This window comes from Rhipicephalus microplus, chromosome 8 (assembly GCF_043290135.1).
Source record: "Rhipicephalus microplus isolate Deutch F79 chromosome 8, USDA_Rmic, whole genome shotgun sequence".
NCBI lineage: Eukaryota > Metazoa > Arthropoda > Arachnida > Ixodida > Ixodidae > Rhipicephalus > Rhipicephalus microplus.
This window is the reverse complement of record NC_134707.1, coordinates 63,926,293-63,950,078: the sequence shown is the minus strand read 5'-3', so window position 1 is coordinate 63,950,078 and position 23,786 is coordinate 63,926,293. Positions and strand designations below refer to the sequence as shown.

Below are 23,786 nucleotides of genomic sequence, written 5' to 3'. Positions count from 1 at the left end.
CACGCTGATGCCGACGCTCTATCATGCTCACCCGTGTCCTCCGAAAGCTCTGCATATCTTCACGATAGTTATAGCGCGAGAACAAAACGACGACACAGAGACAATAAAAACATAAAGGACACGAGCGCTCGTGTCCTTCGTGTTCTTCTTGTCTCTGTGTCGTCGTTTTTTTTTTCGCGCTTTAAATATCTTCATTCCATACCAACTAGCCCAAGCTGCCACACTTCTGCATGTCTATCTGCCATGGACAAAATGGTTGCGTTCCCAGAAAACTGACATGGCGTCTGAGCAACGTAAAGATGACTGGATCAGCTCTCTTCTGCGATTCCTTTCAGACCCGTTGACTTCTCCATATTCTCGAACGTTGCGCCGTGAAGCGGCTCAATTTGAGATCCGTGATGTCCTCCTTTATCGCAGCAATTACAAGTCTGACGGCCGAAAGTAGTTACTGGTCATACCTCGCCATCGTCGTGCTGCAATATGTTTAGTTTTCCACGCTGACCCTCAGTGTGCACATGCGGGCATCTTCAAAACATACGTTCGGCTTTCCTCCCGGTTTTATTGGCGAGGCATGTACACTTTTTGCGCAAGTACATTCAGTCATTCCCGCAGTGCCTACGACTGGAAGCTCTGCCTCAGCATACATCTGGTTCAATCCAGCCAATCCCTTGCCCAGTCAGGCCTTTTGACCGGATTGGAATCGATCTGTACCGGCCTCTTCCAATCACGGCTTCCGGAAACCGTTGGATCGTTGTCGCTGTCGCCTACTTGACGTGATACGCAGGAACAGCCGCTTTGTCTGCTGCCACAGCACGTGACGTATCTCCATTTCTCCTGTGGAACGTTATTCTCCGTCCCGGCGCACCGCGTGAACTTCTCAGCGACACAGGACGTGTATTCCTCTCTGAAGTCGTCAACACACTCCTTGCCGAATGCCGTATCATTCACCTGACTACCACCGCCTACCATCCGCAGACGAAAAGATTGACGGAAAGATTCAACTGTACCCTAGGGGACATGATATCTTAGTATGTTGCCTTAGACCACTCCGATTAATACCTCATTCTCCTTTTTGTGACGCATGCATATAACGCTGCTACACAGGCAACTACGGGCTTTTCGCCATTTTTCCTGTTATATGGCTGAGACCCTTTCACCACACTAGATAACATTCTGCCCTACCACCCAGATTCCTCCAAGTCTACGCCTATCTCTGAAGCTGCCTGCCGTGCGGAGGAATGCCATAAGCTCGCCGAGTCGTTTACAACCATCGACTAATGGAGACAAAAATCTCGACGTGACGATAACCGGGCACTCTTGCGTGGCTTTGGGTTCGCGCTGTGCCTACAGGCCTTTCCTCGAAGCTTGTTTCAAAATACCAGGGAGCCTATCGCGTAGTCTTGCAGTCCTCACCTGTTAACTATATCGTCGAACCCGTTGCGCCATCCACAGACCAGCGCTTTCGGAGTCGTGAAACCGTTCACATACAGCGGCTGAATGCATATTACGATCCGCTCGTACTCTGTTCACCGTGAGTAACCAGGATGGCTCCTTTTTCGACGGGGGAGGCATTGTAGTGAAGAGGAATGCCCACTACTGCAGCGACATCGACACGTTGGCGCGAGGCACGAGCTAAGACTGCCTGGTTGCTGCTGCGACGCTGCCAGTATACCCGTCCAGCGCTTGCGGCTTCTGTACCGACGCTGATACCGCTTTTGACCTTGCATTTACATTATACATGTAATAAAACCGATACTCGGAAATGGGCCACCAGTATACAAATCACACTACACGCAAGTAACGCTGACCAGATTACAAATAGGACACACACACAGCACACTTGCATATTTGTTGACTGGCGGCGAGCAACCCCAGCTGTGAGAGATGCGGGGAACTGCTTACAGTTTTTTATATACTTGTTCAGTGCAATGAGCTTAACTCTCTAAGAGAAAACCACTTTTTAGTACCCTACCAACAGCAACTTCAATTACATCTTATCATGCTCATCGGTAGAAGTCCTCTTTTTAAGCTTGAATCGCTGTTCATGTTTTTAAAAGATATATATAGCTTTCACTGCATATTTCGAGGTGATCCGTAGCACGACCTATGTACAGAGGTCGAGGCTGTGGTGGTTCCATTAAACACAGCAGCTGCCTCGCTGCCCTTGGGCTCAAGAGCATGCATTGACGAGTCATTCTTGCTAATCTCATTTCCTCAATGTAGTTTTATCATCACGAACACGGTGTTTAGTTCCACTGCACACATTTCATGTCACTTCCATCATTTTAAATAGTTGCATGCTTTAACTCACCTCAGGGCGTGGAACTTTAGGCCTCTTTACAGCAACAAAACATTATCTTAGTTCACATCCCGTAGTATTGCATAAAATCATCCACCAATACAATTTTATCAAGATTTTTCATGGCACTCTTTGGCCAAGTATGGTCCTTGCGCCATTAAAACCCATATATTATCAAGCGGCCCGAACAACTATGTGCTCGCAGTCGTACGAGCGGCCCCGGGTCAAGGCCTTCTGACTTGCGCCACGGCACGAGCCACGTCCGCGAATAACGCTGAGGCTTTAGCTATCGCGCTTGCTATTAAAACTAAGAATATTCTGGGACAATCGTCCCTTATTCTCACCGATTCTATGGCCGCATGTAGACTGTTTTTCACGAGAAGACTACCACACAGCACCATTCGCCTCTTAGGACCGGACCTAACGCAAGACCATGCTATCATCTGGTGCCCGTGTCACGCAGGACTACGCAGCAATGAGAGAGAGGGTGGCGCGGCTCGTGCTTTAACCAACCGAGCGGCCTACCACTCCGACGACAGCCCCTTTCTACCGCGAGATATTCTTGAAAGTAACAGCTTGAGCGACAAAGGTACAGTGCACCACACACAGCTTTATCTGGGCGGGACTCTTATGACTGGCGCCGTATACAAACAAGCACCTATCTAAATCTATTGTTGAAGCATGCCATTCACACTGCGATGTACAGCGATAGTTGGCTGTGATGCTGAGGCAGGCCCTCTTTCGCCGACATAACGTGGGATTGTCAGAACAGGCCAACCGAAATTACCTTGCCACAAATAGCCGGCAAAATTTCCGCAAGGGAGCAGTGGGAGATTTTGCTCGCCAGCGAGGATCTCGGGGTGCAACTAGCGCTCTTCAACCAGGTGCAGCTGGCCGCTAAAGCCAGTGGAGCCCTGGAATAGGAGCCCCACTCACATGCTCCCCGTATCTTCTTTTTTTCAATAAACGTTTTGATATATATGAGTCCATGGTCAAGCGCTGTCAGAAAAACGCGATTCAGAATACGTGATTTCATCAGAAAAAAGGAATTTCATCAACCTGCGTACTACTGAGTGAAATGTCTAGATTTCGATTTTTGTCGATATTTTCCAGACATGAAGAATGAGAGGAATATTGTGAGTAGCACATGCTACTCCGAAGGCGTTGATGACTGGAATCACGTGCACAATGCGAGCATATGGTGTGCGTGAAAACAAAAGGGGGTGACATTCAGTTATTAGAAATATGTCGGGTCACAAGCTGAATGAACTATTCTGAAATAAACAAAAAGTGAAGTTTTAGCCAGGCAAGCATTGTCACTTAGAAAACACAATGACCAGAAATACGTAAATTTGAATCTGTAGCCTCAAGGCTTGAAGATAAAACAGGCTGAAATGTTTTCGCCTATATAGAGGGCATAGAAAACAAATTTTGAATTCAGTATTCTTCCCATCTAATATTTCGTTGCAAAGTGTACAAATCGTATGAAATTTCTGGTAAAGAAATGCTGTTCGGTATAGTCTTTTTATTTGCTCTCCTGTCGACCACAGCTCCTACAGGTAAGATATTGGTTGTTGCGTAACACGCGTTGCATGTATTTCTGGGGGGAGTGCTGCGTAAACCGAAGTGCCAATGTAGATATTTCAATGTCACGTTAGTTATTAGTACTGGTCTTAAATGAAGAAAATTCACTTGAAGTTACTGCTTGAAAATTGTCTTGGACAATCGACATCTTTGAGGAAAGAACAGGAGAGAAAGGATAGAACCAGTCTAGAACAACCGGTACGCTACCCTGTACTGGGGACAAAGATGAGGAAGTTTAAAGATGAAGAAAGGGAGAAACAGAGAGGAGAGCGCGCACCCCGACATTGACATGCATGGTCAACATCTGCCAGTGCAGACCGAGCACAAGTTTCTTGGACTAATATCAGACACAAAACTAACCTTCATCCCACACAAGTATTTGAAAAGCAGGTGCTTAAAAACAATTAATATTTTGAAAGTATTGTCACACACTGCGTGGGACAGCGACAAGAAATGTCAGATGAATTTATACAAAAGCCTCGTACACACACGCCTAGATTGCGGTGCTATAATCTATCAGTAGGCAACACTATCAGCCTTGAAGATTCTTATCTGTCCACCATCCAGGCATTCACCTCTCTACGGGTGCTTTTCGAATTAGCCCTGCGGAAAGCCTGTAGGTAGATTCGAATGAATGGTTGCTCGACATACAAAGATCTTACCTGTCTCTTGTACTTTCTGAAGGTGAAGGCAAAGGCAGACACGAAACACCCCTCTCATTTCACAATTAAAGATTTGTCTTGTTTTCGCTTGTTCGAGAACCGTCCTTCGTTAAGGCAGCCCTACTCGCTCCGTGTGAGGGGCCTGGCTGAAGAAACAGGTGTGCCTCTTGTCGAACACAGTTTGATAGCTGCTGCAGCATATCTGCCACCGTGGCAGTGGCAACCTATAGAGTGTGATGTCTCTTTTGTTGAAGTGACAAAGCACGCACCACTTGCACACATATATACATACTTCCTAGAACTACAACATTAACGCACATGCCCTGAGTTCTTTACCCATGCGTCAAATTCCAACACATCTGTGTCATATGCAGCGGTAAGCCAATCCTTTTCCGAGGCCGGCGTTCTTCATCCTGATGCAAGCATTTTCACAGGAAAACCTTACGCAAATCTGGCAGTCGTAAAACACATAAAACGGATAAAATTACAAAAGACGGTAGTACACACAGATTCTCTAAGTGTGGTTAAAGCCCTGAAACCCCTAAGAAACGCATGAACCCCGTGCTGGTGTACTTTACTCAATTCTGTGCACACAGTACACATCAAAACAGCATGTAGTTGTCTGCTGGGTGCCAGGGCACCGTGAGATACAAGGGAACGTTTTGGCCGATAAGCTGGCTGCTTCCGCCAACGACACTACTATTAATGCATCAATACCAATCCCTGCACTTGACTTGAAACCTTTTCTAAAACGAGAGCTCAGGGGGTATTGGCAGAGCAAGTGGGATAGACACAGAGGCAATAAACTCCGTGCTATTAAAGCCGTAACGAGGTGATTGGCCGTCAGTATCAAAATCATGACACGCAGAAATAACACTAACAAGGCTTACAACAGAACATACGCACTCTACACATTGATATCTTATATCTACCGGCATTCCACCATATTGTGAGAGATGTGGAGAACCACTTACCGTTCTCCACATTCTCGTCCAGTGCAATGAGCTAGATTATCTAAGAAAAAAGCTTTTTTTACTGCCTACCAACAGCAGATCGCGCTACACCCTGGAATGCTCATTGGTAGAGATCCTCTTTTTAAACTGCAATCACTTTTCACGTTTTCAAACGATTTTCATAGGTCTCATCCCATATTTCGAGGTGATCCGTAGCATGACCTCTGTACCGTGGTCGTGGCTGCGGTGACTACATCTTCATCATGGTTTTACTATCATGATATTTTGCCATCCACTTTCACTGCACATATGTCACGGCACTGTCGTGAATTTATTACTTCTATGTTCTTACCCGCGTTAGCACGAGGAATTTCAATGCCCCTTTACAGCCACGCATCATATCATTGTTCATATCTCTAGTCTATTGAAATGGTGCTCTTTGGCCGTCAAGGGGCCATAGTGCCATTACATACCACTCATCAACAACCCCCGTGGCGTACAATGCACCTTTCTGCTTAGTTGAGCTACAGGCCTCACTTAACTACTACAATAAGTCTGCCCCAGGCCGCGACCGTGTGTCATATGAAATTCTAAAACACCTGCCTATAGAAATCCAAAAAGCCCTTCTCTGCCTGTATATTGCTGTATGGTTTTTCGGTGAGGTGCCCTCGACCCAGAAAGAAGCCAAAATTATTCCTGTTCTAAAAGAAGGCAGAACCCGTCCTCAGTTTCAAGCTACAGTTGTCTTTGCAAGGTCTTTGAAAGAATGATAAACAGGCGACTTATGCACTTCATTGAAACTAATGGCCTACTTGGCCCATACAAGTGTGGGTTTCGAGAGGCTACGTCTACCACGGACCACCTTGTCCATATCGAGGCTCCAATTCGTGATGCTTTCGTTCATAATCAATTTTTTTTCTCTGTGTTCATCGATATTGAAAAGGCCTGTCATACAACGTGGCCCTTTGGCATACTGAGAGAGCTCTCACACTTTGGTGTACGGGGTAGAAGTTTTGACATAATCGAAAGTTACTTGACCAATCGCAGATTGTGTGTTCGATTAGGCACTGCTTTGTCACGAACATTTGTCCTGGAAACAGAAGTGTCACACGGAAGTGTATTGAGTTGCACTCTTAATAGTTAAAATGAACTCCTTGCACCTCGGTATCAATCGTAATATGCTTTACTGCACATTGTTGATTATGTACAGGTTGCTTTCAAATCATGCAACCCCTCAATGTGTAAATGACACTTTCAAGTAGGTTTCAACAAAGTTTCTCAATGGGCAGATCAGAATGTTTTTAAGCTGAACGCGCAAAAGAGCTCGTGTGTCTTGTTCTGCCGGAAGAGCGGCGTTCCTCACGCCCCGAGATTGACCGTCAACGTCTGTCTGTACAGTCTGAGCATAAATTTATGGGTCTAATATTAGACACAGAACTAACCTTCATACCCCAAATCAAGTATATAAACTTGTGCTTAAAGACATTGGATATTTTGACAGGGTTGTCACACACTGAGCGGGATAGTGACAGGAAATGCCTGATGAATTTATATAGAAGCCTTGTGCGCACGTGCCTCGATTGCGGTGTCATAACCTACCAGACTGTGACACCATCTGCTCTTAAGACGTTCGACACCGTCCGCCACCTCCGTCCACCAACTTTCTACGGGTGCTTATGAACTAGCCCCGTTGAAAGCTTGTACGCAGAATCAAACGAGTGATCGCTAAATCTGCAGGGATGTTATATGTGTTTTACATATATCTCAGGGTGAACGCAGACGAAGAACATCCCACTAACTCCACATATTATGACATGTCCAATTGTACCTTGTTCCATAACCGTCCTTCGCTGCAGCTGCCCTACTCACTCCATCTGAGGAGCCTCGCTGACGAAACAGGTGTGCCACTTTGAGGACACCGTTTAATGGCTCCCGCAGCATGTCCGCCACCTTGGCAACGGCAGGTTATAGACTGCGATCAATCTTTCGTGGAGGTCACTAAACACGCACCTACTGCACATACGCACGCACTTCCTCGAACTACAACACAAGTATAATTGCGCAGAATTCTTTGCAGATGTTTCTAAGATGCTTCACATTGGCATGTCCTATGCAGCTGTTGGCCCATATTTTACAAATTCTGGCATACTGCACGCCCAAACAAGCCTTTTCACCGCAGAAGCCTATGCGGTATCTGTAGCTGTCAGGCATATATTGCAAATAAAACGCGCGGTTGCGTACCCAGATTCGCTGAATGTTGTGACACCTCCTGAAACACTAAAAAGCATAAAAATTTTGTACTTGCGTTGCTTTAATGTCTTTTATGCGGTATTTACGCCCTCAACCGACATGTTGTTCTATTCTGGGTGCCAGGGCACCATGAAATCGCTACAAACGTGGCAGAACACCAGCTAGCTGCGTCTGCGCACAACCATGCACCCGCCAGTACACCCACGACCGTCCCTTTTCTTGACATGAAACTTCTCTTACGACGGGAGCTTAGCGCATGCTGGCAACGCCTATGGGATGGGCAAGCAAACGACAAACTTAAACCGATGCTTGGAAATTGGCCACCAGTGTCCAGATCACGCCACACACATGTTATACTTACAAAAAAGCAGATAGGACACACGCACTCTACACATTCATACTTTTGGTCAAACGATAACCAACCCATCTGTTAAAGGTGTGGAGATCCACTAACGGTACTCCACATTCCAGTTCAGTGTAGTGATTTAGACGATTTGAGGTAAAAGAAACACTTTTTGTTACCCCACCGATCGCAGCTACCACTACATGCGATCATGCTCATCGGTATAGGGATCCGCTGTTTAAAGTTCAGTCACTTTTTAGGTTTTTTAAAAGGTTTCCATACATTTTACCTCATATTTCAAGATGATCTGTAGATTGACCTCTGTACAGAGGTCGTGGCTATGTTTACCCTCTCAACCAGCATTCTCATTTATTTCACCTCGATGCGTTTCACGTCACCGCCAAGATTTTAGTATTTTTAGTGTCAACCCACCTCAGGGCGTGAAATTCTAGGCCTCTTTACAGCCGTTCAACACTACCAATGTTCATATTGTGTTCATATTACTAGAATAACGCACCATTGCTTTTCCCTCATTATTGTTCATGGCGCTTTTTGGCCATCACATGGACCTTGCGCCAATAAATACCATATGTTATCATATTAGACAATATCCAGATAGGCTTTAAAACGCACAACCTTGCAATATGCGAGAGTCAGATTCAGCTTGGTCTGAATAAGGTGTCGAAATGAGCAGACGAAAATGGATTCAGCCAACGCCAGGCCCCAGCACTCCTCCTTTCCAGCCATGCGACGTCACCCTACTCTGCCCGAGGAAGCGAGCCACCACTCCCCAGGCAACGTTCGGGCGACCTGCGTGAGATGGGGCTAGCTGCGACTTTCCCAGCATTCCTCGCTTTTAATGCCTCGGTGTTTTTGGTGCTGTGTGGCTAAAGAGCTCCTCACTGGCCACACTTGCCATTTTTCTTCGCCGTTATTCGTGTGGTGCTAAATATTTTTGTTTTTCGGGCCTGTCTGCCACATATTCGGAAGAATGGGACGTTACTGTGTACCGAACTGCAAAGGGAATTTTGACACTGGCCCCAAAGTACGACTGTTCGAGTTCCCTCGCGATCCTGAGAGGAGATCATAATGGCAGCGAGCTGTGTGGCGTGGCGACATAGATGTTGCAAAGCTTAATAATCCACTGGTAAGTGTTTGTTTTTACGTATGTCACCCAAAAATATTTGGGCACAGAAGATTACTAGCTATGTAACGTTTTGCAAAAATTCGGCTGATAGTAGGACCTATCACCGTGGGAGAAGGGAGCTATCTCTCTGCATATTTTCCACGTGGTACCCACGAAACATGAGGGCATTCACGCACTTTACATGCACGGGACTTGCTGTCATGTGGTTGTTTTTCTTAGAACTTGTTGTTGAGCTAGTTGGAAACTCGTCATGTAGATACTTAGCGCAACTTTGTATTCCTTCGAAAAACACGCTCACATTCACACACACATCTACGCAAATTTAAAGTGCGTTATTTGAGTGGATGCGTGTTTTTCAAGGGAATACGAAGTTGCGCTAAGTACTTGCAACACTGTTTGTTTTTGCGCTCACTAGAATTTCAAGTGTTAACGTGAGAAAGCCTATATCAGACCGGACTTGTGGCATCATTTTGTTTGGTTGCTTGCATCAGCGCAATTTTGTTCAAAACGGATTGTGTTGCTGCACTCTTCCTAGTATGGAATAAGACACCACAATTTTCGATAGCGACGCCTGAACTGTCCTAGTTTTGTTAGATGTGCACAGAGGCACAATTCACGTGAAAACAAACTGATTTTGATTTATGTCTTTTGTGCAGGTATGCGAATGTCACTTCAAAGAGGAATATCTCCGCACAACGACAAAATATACAGATTGTGACGGTCGCACCATTGAATTGAAGTCAAGATGAAGTTTACGCGACTCACGCACGATGCTGTACCTACAATTTTTGCGGACAGCCCTGACTACCTTTCGGATACTCACCAATCTAGAGAAGAGCCAGGAATGAAGAAAAAACGAAGAGAAGATGAGCAACTTCAGAAAGCTATTGAGGAGTCCGTGCTGGCGCACAAGAAGGAGTTGGAAGAAAACAAGTTAACATGCCTAGATGACATAAATTCTCGCCTGAACCTGCTGCAAGAAAAAAATATTGATCAGTTGTGAACGCTGACGGCCATGTCATCTTTGCGCACATCGAGGCAACAATAGAAGAAGCTCCGAATATCTTATTTTGTCTATAGTCATATTATCGGATATGTCTGTGCGCGTCTTTGTGGGAGCTGCTAGCCTTAATACGTCTAACAAACTGCTTGGCATTACAGAAGCAGTTCATGACATGCGTATCCTGGTGCAACTTCTGAATGGCGTGCAAGAGTACTGTCGTAGAAGAGATTTTGAAAAAGATGAAAAAGTGAATGGAGTGTTAAAGCTTGTGGTTTCTCTCCTCGAGGATATTTGAAAGGAAGACCTTTTGGAGGATGAAAGATTAGAAGCAATAATGTTTCTCGGGGAACGGTGCCAGCTCCTGATGTGCCGAAGCAAAAGGTATTCAGCTGAACTGTTAATTCTTTCAACTTTGTTTTACACTATTTCTCCCCATGCTTACAACTTTTTGCGAAGCAGTGGTAACATCGTGTTTCCTCACCCTTCGACAATTAAACGTGTGTGTGCTGCCCATGATGTGAGCCCTTTGAAGGAACAAAATCAAGAAGGGCTCTTACGGTACAAGAAAAAAAGGGCCAGCCTACTGAAGTTGCATGAAAGACATTTCACGTTGATGCTTGATGAAATACATTTGTAACAATTCTTTTACTACAAGGCAGGCAGGTTAACAGGAGCTTCTGTTAACGGCACTGAACCAGCGAAAACAACGCTCGTTTTTATGGTTCAGAGTTTACTGTCAGCATTTAAAGATGTAGCACACATATTACCAGTGTCTAAAATTACAGCTGAAGAACTACATAAGGTGCCAAAAGAATTAATATTCATTCTTTAAGATTGTGGCCTTCACGTAGTGGCAGTAATAACAGACAGTAACTCAATTAACAGAAAGGTAATGTCACTGTTCGCAGAAAGCAACCATTTAGAAATAGTGTATCCTCATCCAGCGGATACTCAGAAACCTTTATTTCACATTGTTGACACAGTGCATTTGCTAAAATGCATTCGAAATAATTGGATTCACCAGAAAAATTCCGACAAGTGCCTGTAATATCCACATTTTGATTGTTATGGTGACTAGAACAAAAGGCTGGAAGGTGCATCGGTCACAACATTAGGAAAACTGCATCACGCTGAAGAAAATAGTGTTGTGACAATTGCTTATGGGCTAACTTACAAGGCTCTGAACCCAAGTAACCTAGAGAGACAAAATGTTAAGCTCGCTCTCAAGATATTTAATACCTTCGTGTCATTGGCTTTGAGAAGTCAAGATGAAATTTTGCATTTGGTCCTTGCTGATGGTGCAGCAAATTTTATTGATCTAATTGTAAAGTGGTAAAACATCGTGAATGTGAAGAATCCTCATAAAGGCTGCAGGCTAAAAAAGGTGGGGCAAGAGTCAGTGCGCAATATCAGCTGTGAGCAGCTGCAATATCTGGACAAGTTGTTTGGCTGGCTTGATTACTTGAAGGACAGAAACGTGCAAACGGGCACTCTCACAAAATAGATTCACACAGAGACTCACACACAGGCTAACTACGTATGCCCTGATCGAGGTGCCGAGGTACTGCTTAGAGGAACTTACTTTTAGATACGTGCTCCTCGGTAAATTCTAAACTGACTCGCTTGAGGATCAGTTTGGGAGGTACAGGCGACTATGGTGTTCGCACTATAACGCGTCGATAACATATTTGTTAGAGGCTGAGGCTAAGATCCGCCTACAAAACACACTGATTTTGGCCGACATGCCTGAATCACCCAGTCAGAATGAAAATGAGCCTAATGTTGAAGAGACAATCAGGAAGTACGACATACGCTTGACCAATGCAGAATTAAACAAGCCACGACAGGACATGGCTGCATTGGTCTACCTCGCCGGCTACTGTGCACACGCAGCTCTTAAACGACAACCATGTGATAACTGCCGTGACATACTGACAGTCACAGAACGAGAGCTAGAAGAAAGTGAATATGTGCTGATTGACAGCATCAGTCGAGATGGATTGAAGTTCCCACAGCCAGCTGTAATTCATGCAGTCCTCTACACAAAGGTTGTTTTTGACCGTGTCACTAGTAAAGAACATGAGCTTCTGTTTCACGCCGAAAGTAATCATCGATTGACTCTACTTAGTGTTCTTATGTATTTGTTGAATGACAACGAAGAATTTGATGCTTGTGCAGCTGGCCACACTCCAGATTCAGTAATGAAAAATGTTTTGCTGTCAGCCATTTAGATCCTGCTCAAAAACTACGCTTTTCTGAGGAATGAAGCGCTGAGCAAAAAGAAAGTGAATGGAACGAAAAGAAATATATTTACGTTGAAATGATAATGTGTTTGCATTTCTGTGTGTATGTGTTTGTGTGTGTATGTGCATGTGCATTCACTCCCGAAATAAAATTTATTTTTTGTTCTGAAACTATTGTACGTTTGGTATCACTCTCCGAACTGCTTGGAAATGTGGATGGTGCACAGATTTAAAGAACAGTGATGACAGAATTCTGCATGCTGTAAGAATTATGTTTGGTATAAATTCCAATGACCAAGGTGACCAGATATTACAACTCATAAGATATTCCAACCTGTAAACCGAACTACAAAACAACAAAAAAGCTTTCAGGTTTGTTTATTAGAATAAAAGCGTGTCGCGTACCATTAGGTGACAAACACCAGCTGTCATGTCCTGCAAACAGAAGACAAAAAAAGGCAGCGAAAAATACATGGACGCACTACAGCTATATGTGCGAATGTACATATGCGGTCGAGACAAAAGGCACCTCTGCGGTGGAATGCCCCAAGATATGATCCAGCCTTACATTAGCCTCTTGATTATCGCATTGACTTATTTAACGCGAATTAAAGAAAAAGCTGCGATTATAGGTAAAGCGACCGCTGTCAAGAAGCGCCGCGTACGGGCTGAGTATGGTGACGTCATGGAGCAGTGCGGGGCCTTCAGTAGTCTAGGTGACGTTGATTCAGCCTTTACCAACAAAAGAGCACCTGCGTCCTATTTTCCAGAAGGCAAGACCTACATTAAGATCCAGATATTGACCTCCAGGGCAATCGCCTTCCGATAAAAATGGAACGAATTCCTTGGAGTCATACTAGACATGAAATTAACATTTGTATCGCACATCAAATATATTAGAAACAAGAGCATGAAAACAATGTATATTCTAAAGGTTTTATTGCGCACAAATGGAGCAGGGAGAGAAAATGTCTGATGAGTCTGTACAAAAGCCCTATACTCACGCGCATAAACTACGCGGCTATAGTCTATCAGTTTGCCACACCAAATGCTTTAAAGATGTTGGATTAGGTCCACTTTTTGGGCATCCGCCTTTCTACAGGCGCCTTCAGGATCAGTCCAATACAAAGCCTATACGTAGAAGCAACCAACAGTCGTCACAGTAGCAAAGATCATATTTATTGTTGACGTAAACTTTCTAAAAGCAAATGGAAACAACAACATTCAGCATATTATGCTGTAAATGATCTGTCCAGCTCTTATTTGTTCCTTAACCATTCTGTTTTGGCATAGCCATTCTGTCTAGGTGTAAGAGCTCTGGCTGTGAAAATGAACGTGCGGCTGTTTCAATATCAGATGATTGCTCCTGTTGAACAGACCCGCCGTGATAATGGCAGCTTATAAACTGTGATTTGTATTTTTTAGAACTCACGAAGCACGTCGCGTCCCCACATAGTTATACACTTTCTTGAACTTTAGCATGAATATTTTTGTACTAAATTCTCCACAGAAGCTTCCAAGTCTTATGATAGCGTATCGTACGTAGCGGTCGGCCCATGCGTGTCAGAGGCTGGCATACTACGTTTTTAAATACAAACATATTAACGGCAGAAGCATACGCTCTATTAGTGGCTATTAGCTACAATAATCAAGAATACCTAAGGCAGTTATATACATGGACTCGTCAAGCGACGTGAAATCACTGAGAACATTGAAAAAACACAAAAATTGTGTGTTTTTTTAGATATTGAGGACAATGAAATAGCTGACTGGCTAGCCACATCTGTCCATACAGACGGCTATAAAACATCCTGCACTGGGCGTGAAGCCCTTTCTGAGCAAAGTAGTTCAGTCACACTGGCAACATCTAGGGGTAGTCAAACATAAAATAAGCTGCACATGGTCAAGGCAGAGCCAGGCAACTGGCCACCAACATCAAAAACAGGTTGCGCAGAAGTCACACTCTGTATATACAAAAAATAGGGCACACTTACAATACTCGCGTATGCATGTTGTCCGGGGGTGACTCGCCTAGCTGCGATAGATGTGGTGAACCCCTGACAGTGTTGCATGTTCTCACACAAAGTGCAGAACTAAAGCTGCTTAGAAGAAAACATTTTATATTTATTTATCAGCACACAATTCCTTTCCACCTTTTAATGTCTTAACTCAAAGCACCTCTCATTGAACACGAGTCACTTTTAGAGTTTTTAAAACATGTGTATACTTTCAATGTCATCTGACCAGGTAATCCGCAGCACGGCCTCTGAACAGAGGCTGCGCCCCGCCGCAGCTGTCTAGTGGCTAAGGCAATCGGCTGCTGACCCGCAGGTAACGGGACCATATCCCGGCTGCGGCGGCTGCATTTTCGGTGGCAGCGAAAATGCTGTAGTCCCGTGTGTTCAGATTTGGGTGCACGTTAAAAAACCCCAGGTGGTCCAAATTTCTGAAGCCCTTCACTATGGTGTCACTCATAATCATATGGTGGTTTCGGAATGTTAAACTCCCACATCAATCAATCAATAAATAAATCAATCAAACAATCAATACATTAATCCAATCAATCAATAAATCTATCTATCTATCTATCTATCTATCAATCAACAGAGGCTGCTGTTTCGATACCTACTCTATAGAAAGCACCGGCCACCCAGCCCTTACTCTCAAGGGTATTGAAGAGGCATCCATGCAAGTCAATTTTTCTTACAGAGCTAATTATACCACCTTCGTCACCCAATTCAATTGCACTCAATCAAATATATCTCATGGTGATGATGTCGATAATGTGTGGTATTTTATGCCGCAAAGGTCGTTTGATGACCAAAGAGCTCCATTTCAATAAACTAGAGATGTGAACAATGACATAGTGCGTGGCTGTAGAGGGGCCTTAAAATTCCTCGCGGGGTAAAAACGTGGAAGTATTTAAAATCACCACAGTGTCATGAAGTATTTCCAGTGAAAGCGAATGGCGAAAGGTCATGCTCATAAAACCACGGCGAGGATGTAGTCACCGCAGCCGCACCCTCAGTACAGAAGTCGTGCTATTAATCGGCTCGAAATATGCAGTAAAAATCATGTACGTCATTTAAAAACTTAAACAGCTATTGAGGTTTGAAAATTGGATCCCTACCAATGAGCATCCCAGGGTGTAGTGGGAGCTGGTGTTGGTAGGGTAGTGAAAAAATTGGCCCTTTATCTGCATGTACTCTGCAGATGTCATCGAAAGACGATAGTCTTGCGTGTGGAGGAGTGAACAAGACTTTTATTTCATATTCTGCGCAAGAAAATCAGTGAATGCTATTCTGGAGGCGCTGCGTTAGAGTGCCTCGAGCGTGCAGCGGAGGCGAACGAGTGCATCAAGTCACGTTACACGGGAGACATAAGTGACATCTGGCAGTTATCTTAGAAAACAAAGCGCATGACTCTGAGATGGGTGTGCGCGCCCATCTCAGAGCTGATAAGGTGTAGAACGCAAGGCGATGGGTAGGTGCCACCTTCGCTTCGTTTTAGCAAAGCGTTGGAAACACTCGCCTTTCCGTCCAAGCGTTGCATGGTCAGCGCAGCGTGATAAGCGCTATAGTCCTAAAAATGACTTATGTATGCCTTTTTTAGTGAGAGACGCACATGCAGAATATATACGTGTTGTTATGGTGCCCCAGACATACGCAATAATTGCATTTTATATGACAATTGCACAAGCATGAACGCTCAACCTTGAGTAACATAGGTGGGTGCTGCGGATGAGGTCGGTTGTATCAAGTACCCATATGCCATTAGGCATGGACAAACAGGCAAATAGACAGACAGACGGACGGACGGACGGACGGACGGACGGACGGACGGACCGACCGACCGACCGACCAGAATTTTTGCGTCGAAGGCCCCCAAGAAAGACTATCGTCTTTAAAAGTGCTTTTCTTCTCAGAGAACCTAACACGTCGCACTGTACGAGGATGCAGAGAACCGTAAGTGGTTCTTCACATCTCTCACACATTGGCAGATCGCCACCAGACGAAAGCGAATCAGTCTCATGATTTTATATATTTGTTTTACGCAAGCAGTGGTGCATAATTTTTGGCCCCCATACAGCCGCCTAACACCATCATCGTTCACACGCCAATCTTGTTCTGGCGCTCTTTCGCCATCAGAGACACTTGCGCCAGAAAGCACCATTCATCATCATCATCCAATGTTTAATCAGCACTGAATAAACGCTTAAGTATTGGGCCTTTTGATGTGTTTTTTAGCTAGAAATCCAGCTTTATCAGTGCATTGGTGGAGATTTATATTTGAATATCTGAAGCGCGGTTGTCTGATAGGTCCTCCAAAACTGGCGTGAAAAAGTAGAAAGTCGCAATTATGTGGGACTTGACATGGCCGAGCAGGACAGTAGCAGTTAGACGTGCTCGTAAAAAGGCCGGTAGTCTCTAGAAAATTTGTTTAGGGGTGTTTATTTAGGTTTATTTTACCTACGTGTACCACCCGGCCAATCATGGTAAATTCATGTAAACTAAACGATGCCAAAATTTGAAAAGAATCCTTTGAATGTCCATTAAAGATGCCCCGAAGGATGAGCACGCCGATATCCAGCAGTCTGCCTCCTTCAAAATGCGACCGCCAAAATTGGAGTTCAATTCCGTGACATCAGGGTCTGAAGTCGAGTGCCGTATACGCGATGCGTCTAAACAGGAAAAAACTGATTTCATAAACTGCATGCTAATTGAGTGAAATGTGTGGATTTAGATTTTTGTTGATAATTTCAGGGCACGAAGAACAGAAGGAGTCCCCGCAGGGGCGCCTGTGAAAGCAGGCGTTTGGTGTGTAGCGACACCACGGACCTGAGCTAACGGTGGAGTTCTGACTCCCTCCCATGCCTAGCCGTGCGTGGCTCCGCCGTGTCCGGGGAAAAGGGGATCCTGGTGGTGGAGCCGACGCCAGGTGATCGGACCTTTTGGCCCACTGGCAGAGGCAACACACCCCTTTGGCCCCGGCTTCACGTAGACGGCACTCCCGGATTGACCCGCCCGGGGGGAATCGGCAGTCGCTTTTTCCTGTCTCCACCTCACATCTTCGTCTTTTCTCTTACTTGAAATCTTTCCTGTCCTCTACTCACTTCCATTGACTTCCGTGTTTCCTGGCAGCAAGGGTTAACCCTGTGTGGCTATCCTACTTTGGATACACCATATTCGGTTATAGTGGCGGCGTACAGCTGGCGCCTGCAGGGCCTGTACTTACAGACCCTGCAGCGTCTTCTTGTAGGACTCCATGGTGGGTGGCTGGCGCCGCTGCCGAAAATAAACATTTACATATGGCTAGTTCCTTCCCCCTACTCCCTGATCACCCTCAGAAAACAGGGCGCACCGATGAAGTCTTCCAGTTTTTTGGTCACCGGAAAATATTTTTTCCCAGATTCCACGTTATCCACGCTGACACACCCGGTAAATCAGTGCGAACGCTTTCACCCTTTCTTGTTTCAAAGTCTTTGACGGAAATTTTTAGCTCAGGATATAAAGCATCGAGAATGGCAAGTGGTGACCTCCTGTTGGAGCTCCACGACCAAAAATAATATGAGAGACTGCCTAATCTAGTGAAATTCGGATATACCAAATTAATAGTAACACCACACCGAACCATGAACACCACCCGTGGCGTTGTTTCAGATGATGACCTGTTAGGGCTGACGGAGGCTGAACTCCTGGAGGGTTTTAGCGAACAGAATGTCATCAGCGTGAAACGAATTAGGATGAGGCGTGATGGCAAAGAAGTCCAGACAAACACCTGATACTTACCTTCAATTCATGTGTACTGCCCGACTCCGTTGAGTCTGGGTATATCAAGCTTCGAGTGAGGCCATATATACCAAACCCTCTCCGATGTTTCAAATGCCAGCGGTTCGACCACAGTTCACAGAACTGCCGAGGCTGCCTAACTTGCGCGAAATGCAGTGCCCAAGAACACACATCAGATGCCTGTGAAAACTCTCTTCACTGTGCGAACTGTAATGGGGAGCATGCCGCATACTCATGGCCATGCCCACGCTGGAAAAAAGAAAAGGAAATTGTCACAATTAAAGTAAAACAAAACATTTCATTTAGGGAGGCACGAAGGCAAGTGTCCTGCCTACCAGAAACCAGCTTTGCCGAAGTGGCGCGTCAGGGGGCAGCTCCGCGACAACCCCCGGCGCCTGTCTGGCACACGCGTAGTGAGCCAGCGGTGACGCCATCCGCCCCCTCGGCGGTTGCAGCCAGTGCTGCTCCGCCATCCAAGAAAGACTCACCAACCTCCGGGCTGGTAGCTGCGAAGGTCTCGTCTTTTGAGGCGAGGCCCTCAAAACAAACGCAGCGCTCGCAAGAGCGCCTGTCCAGTGCCTCGCAAGAGGCAATGGACCCAACACCGGGCGTGAGGGTGCAGCCAGCGCCTAAGGATCGGCGGGACTCCGTCGACCGATCCAAAAAAAAAAAAAATCTCGTTTCACGGCCTCTGGAAAGGGTCCGTGAGCTATCTTTCTATCCTTGAGCACACAGCGCAAAACACATCTAAAATGGACACACAGATCTTACAGTGGAATGTGAGAGGACTTCTCCATAACCTCGATGATATTAGACAACTTCTTAATAAACATACTCCAAAGGTGCTGTGTGTTTAGGAAACACATCTCAAGCCCACACAAACAAACTTTGTAAAGCTATGCACTTTCAAGGACACAATTTCAAAGCTTCGTTGATGAACTTCCTCCGCCATATATAGTCGTCGGTTATCTAAATGCACATAATCTTCTATGGAATGACTCCCCTTTAGGTGCGCGAGGACGCCTAATAGAACACTTTCTGTTTTCGTCAGAGACATGTCTACTAAACAAAAAAGAACCAACGTATTATAGCACTACACACAACACATACTCTTCCATAGACCTGAGTATTGTCTCTTGTACATTAATTTCATATCCTGAGTGGTTCGTTCTCAAGAACCCCTTTGGGAGTGACCAATTCCCAATTATGTTGAAGTTAACAAAAGAAGATACATGCTTGCCTGACTTTTCTCGCTGGAACACCAAGTCAGCCAACTGGGAACTGTTCCGAGAAATTACATTTTTAGACGGAGATGAGATTTCTGATTTTAATACAGACGCTGTAGCATACGTAGCAGGTTTTATTATTGACGCTGCAGTGAAATGTATTAAGCAAACTAACGGAATGACCAATAAACGTCACATCCCGTGGGTGAAGGACGATTGTCGGAAAGCGCGCAATAGACAAAATAAAGCTTGGAGACTACTCCGAAATTACCCAACGGCTGAAAACCTCGCCAATTTCAAACAGGTCAAGTCCCAAGCCAGAAGAACGCGTCGTCTTGCAAAGAAAGAAAGTTGCAATAGGTACATCTCTGGTATAAATTCTTACACTGACAAAACGAAGGTTTGGAAAAGGGTAAATAAGTTAATAGGTCGGGAGTCATACCCCCTACCCTTGGTAAGTAGCCGAGGGGAGAGCCTGGAGGAGCAGGCTGACTGCCTAGGCGAACACTTTGAATATGTCTCAAGTGCATCACGTTACACAGAAACGTTCTTAAGATTCAAAGAACGCGAAGAGTGGCAACCCCTTAAATGTAAACGTCCATCCAGGGAGGCTTACAACTGCCCATTTTCATTAGCTGAACTTAAGGCATCTCTTGCATACTGCAACAACTCGGCGCCAGGTGGCGATCGTATTATGTACGAAAAGATCAAGTATCTTCACCCCGAAGCACTAAAACACTTCTAACCCTCTTCAATACCATGTGGTAAGCGGGGTATATTCCATTGTCATGGAAAGAAGCCACAGTCATCCCGGTACTTAAACAAGGCAAAGACCCGTCTTTGGCCGCCAGCTACAGGCCAATAGCGTTAACAAGCTGACTATGCAAACTATATGAGAAAATGTTAAACCGGCGCTTAATCCACTTCCTTGAAAGTAACAGTATACTAGACCCCCTAAAGTGTGGTTTCAGAGAGGGTAGGCCGACAATACACCACCTTGTTCGCATAGAGACATATATTAGAGATGCATTTATTCATAGGCAGTTTGTACTTTCAGTATTCTTAGACCCGGAGAAAGCGTACGATACCACATGACGATTCGGGATTCTACACAATCTTGCCGCCATGGGCAACCATGGGAACATGTTAAACACAAATGAAAGCTATCTGTCTAATCGAACCTTTCGCGTAAAAGTAGGAAATGCTCTCTCTAGATCATTTATCCAAGATACTGGTATTCCGCAAGGGGGCGTGCTTAGTTGCTCACTCTTCCTTGTATAAATGAACTCCCTACAGTCAGTACTTCCAAGCGCGATGTTTTATTCCGTGTATGTTGACGATGTGCAGATGAGTTTTAAATCATGCAATATATCTATCTTCGAACGACAAGGGCAGCTTGGAATGAATAAATTGTCTAAATGGGCGGATGAGAATGTTTTAAAATGAACAGAAAGAAAAGTACTTGTGTACTCTTCTCCAACAAACGAGGGGTAATGCCACTACCAAATACTGCGATCAAGGGAGACGAACTCTCTGAGAGCAGCGAGCATGATTTCCTGGGAACCATTTTAGATTCTAAGCTCACGTTTACTCCCCATATTAATTATGTAAAAATGAAGTGTCTGGAAGCGATGAACCTCCTAAAGCTCCTATCACGTACCCCCGCAGGGGCGCCTGCGCAAGTAGGCGTTTGGTGTGTAGCGACACCACGGACCCGAGCTAATGAGAGAGTTTTGACTCCCTCCCACGCCTAGCCGTGCGTGGCTTTGCCGTGTCCGGGAAAAAGGGGATCCTGGGGGTTGAGCCGACACTGGGTGATTGGACCTTTAAGGCCCCCCGGCAGAGGCAACACAGCCCTTTGGCTCCGGCTTCACGCAGACGGAACCCCTGGGCTGAGCCACCCAGGGCAAATCGGCAGTCGCCTTTTCCTTTCTCTCTCTCCCTACATCTTCGTCTTTATCTCTCACTTTTTATCTGTCCTGTCCTCTAGTCTCTTCCGTTTACTTCAAAACTTCCTGGCGGCTAGGGTTAACCCTGTGCGAATAGCCTACCTTGGCCTAGGCGCATTGGGTTATAGTGGCGTTGTACCGCTGGCGTGTGCAGGTTTCAGCATCCGCAAACTTGTAGCGTCCCCTCATTGGGCTCCGTGGTGGGTGGCCGCCAATGCTGTTGAACAAATATAAGACAGGCATGCATGGAGCATTCCCCCTAATGTCTGATCGTACCGGCTTAAAGCGGGTACGCACCGATGACATAAATTTTTTCAACCAGCCAAAAGAAACATTTCCCCACTTCCACGTCATTCACTGCGAGAAAACGGGAAAGCAAGCCAGGACCGTATCACCATTCGTAGTTGTCAGGTGTCTTACTGAAACTCTCGGGGCTGGAAACAAAGTAGCCAAAATGGCTAGCGGAGACCTTCTCCTCGAAATTCGTGACAAAAAACAATTTGTAAAGTTAGACAGCCTCTCAACGTTTGGTGACGTTCCGATCATCGTAACACCACACAGATCTATGAACATAACTCGCGGAGTGGTATTTGACGCAGACTTACTTGACCTGACCAAAACTGAACTTTTGGAGGGGTGGAAGAGCCAAAATGTCACTAATGTACAGAGAATTATCATCAGATGTGGTAATAAGGAAACTTCGACAAAACACTTAATACTCACGTTTGCAACCAGTAAACTACCAGAATCTATTCAAACAGGGTACACGAAGACACCTATCAGGCCGTACATACCAAACCCTCGTTGTTACTTCCAATGCCAGAGGTATGGTCATGGCTCTAAAACTTGTCGTGGTCGCCAGACTTGTGCACAATGTGGAGTCCTAGGCCACGTGTCTGCGAACTGACAACAACTGCCACACTGTGTAAACTGCGAAGGCAACCATGCCGCATATTCACGCTCCTGCACATACTGGAAAAAATAAAAAAATAATTACGTTGAAGGTGAAGGAGAACATTTCATTTAAGAAAGCATGGCGAAGAGTAGCACCATTCTATGGACCTACATACGCTGATGCGGCGCGTCAGGGGGCACCACCAGCCCTCACCACTCCTTCAGCCCGCGCACACCGAGCCGGCGGTTGTGGCACCTGCGCCCAAGGCGGCTGTAGCCCAGGCTACACCGCCTACTCCCAAACAGAGACCAGAGACTCCAGAGTCCTCGGGTCTCAAGGCCTCACCTCACCAGGCGAGGCCCGAAATTCGAACTAACAGCCCGCATGTGCGGGCATCCAGTGCCTCCGAGGAGGCAATAGATACGTCGGTACCCTTGGTGCCGAAAGAGCGGCGTGGCTCCTTGAACCGGGCCAAGAAAACAAAAAAAGCAGATAACAGGGCCTGTTGACAGCCCTGTTAAGTCAACTCAAACTCCCTGTCTAAACAGCCACTAGCCTTTCGTACACGCAGCACTATTTTACATTCATCATGAACACTCAAATTATACAATGGAACGTCAGGGGCCTTCTCAGAAACCTTGACGACATCCAAGAACTCTTACATGAACACTCACCAAAAGTGCTGTGTGTACAAGAAACACACCTTAATTCAAAACACACAAATTTTCTTCGTAAATACGTTATTTTTTGAAATGACCATGATGATGCCATGACATCATCCGGAGGTGTTGCCATCATAGTGAATCAAGGAATTGCATGCAGACACAACTCCAAACATCCCCTGAGGCAGTAGTTGTTCGAGCCGTTCTTTTTGATAAACTGATCACAATCTGCACTATTTACATTCCTCCTAGCTATCAGCTGCAAAAACGGGATTTACACTCTTTATTGATCAACTTCCGGAGCCTTATGTTCTCCTTGGAGACTTTAATGCGCATAGCAGGCTATGGGGTGACTCTCGGTATGACGCGCGAGGTCGACTGATTGAACAGTTCCTTCTTTCGTCCAGCGCGTGTCTCCTAAATCAAAAAGAACCAACCTATTATAATCTAGCTAATAACACCTACTCCTCCATAGACCTAAGCATAGTATCTCCATCTCTTGTGTCTCTACTCCAGTGGAAAGTCGTCAGTAATCTGTACAGAAATGACCACTTCCCCGTAGTTTTGAGCACAGCTACAGTAACTAAGTGTCCAACACGTGTTCCCATGTGGCTCATAAACAGAGCCGACTGGGAACAGTTTTATACCATCGCTCGTCTAGGTTGGAATGACATATGTATTTTAAACATTGATGTTGCTGTCAACTACTTCACAGCGTATTTGATTGGTGCTGCAACAAAACGCATCCCACAAACAAATGCACACCCTGGAAAACGACAAG

The 23,786-nt window shown here is 45.4% G+C and overlaps 1 protein-coding gene across 2 annotated transcripts in view; it reads left to right on the top strand.

The window, feature by feature from the left end:
• The first annotated feature begins 3,652 nt into the window (after positions 1-3,652).
• Positions 3,653-23,786, top strand: part of LOC142769096 (venom metalloproteinase BumaMPs1-like) — a 100,858-nt gene continuing 80,724 nt past the window's right edge. The window contains exon 1 of one of the 2 annotated variants that reach the window (XM_075872022.1): positions 3,653-3,858. In XM_075872022.1, the coding sequence (XP_075728137.1) occupies positions 3,804-3,858 (55 nt within the window). In that variant the 5' untranslated portion in view covers positions 3,653-3,803. The remainder of the gene's footprint in view (positions 3,859-23,786) is intronic. The other variant, XM_075872021.1, reaches the window with a different exon arrangement.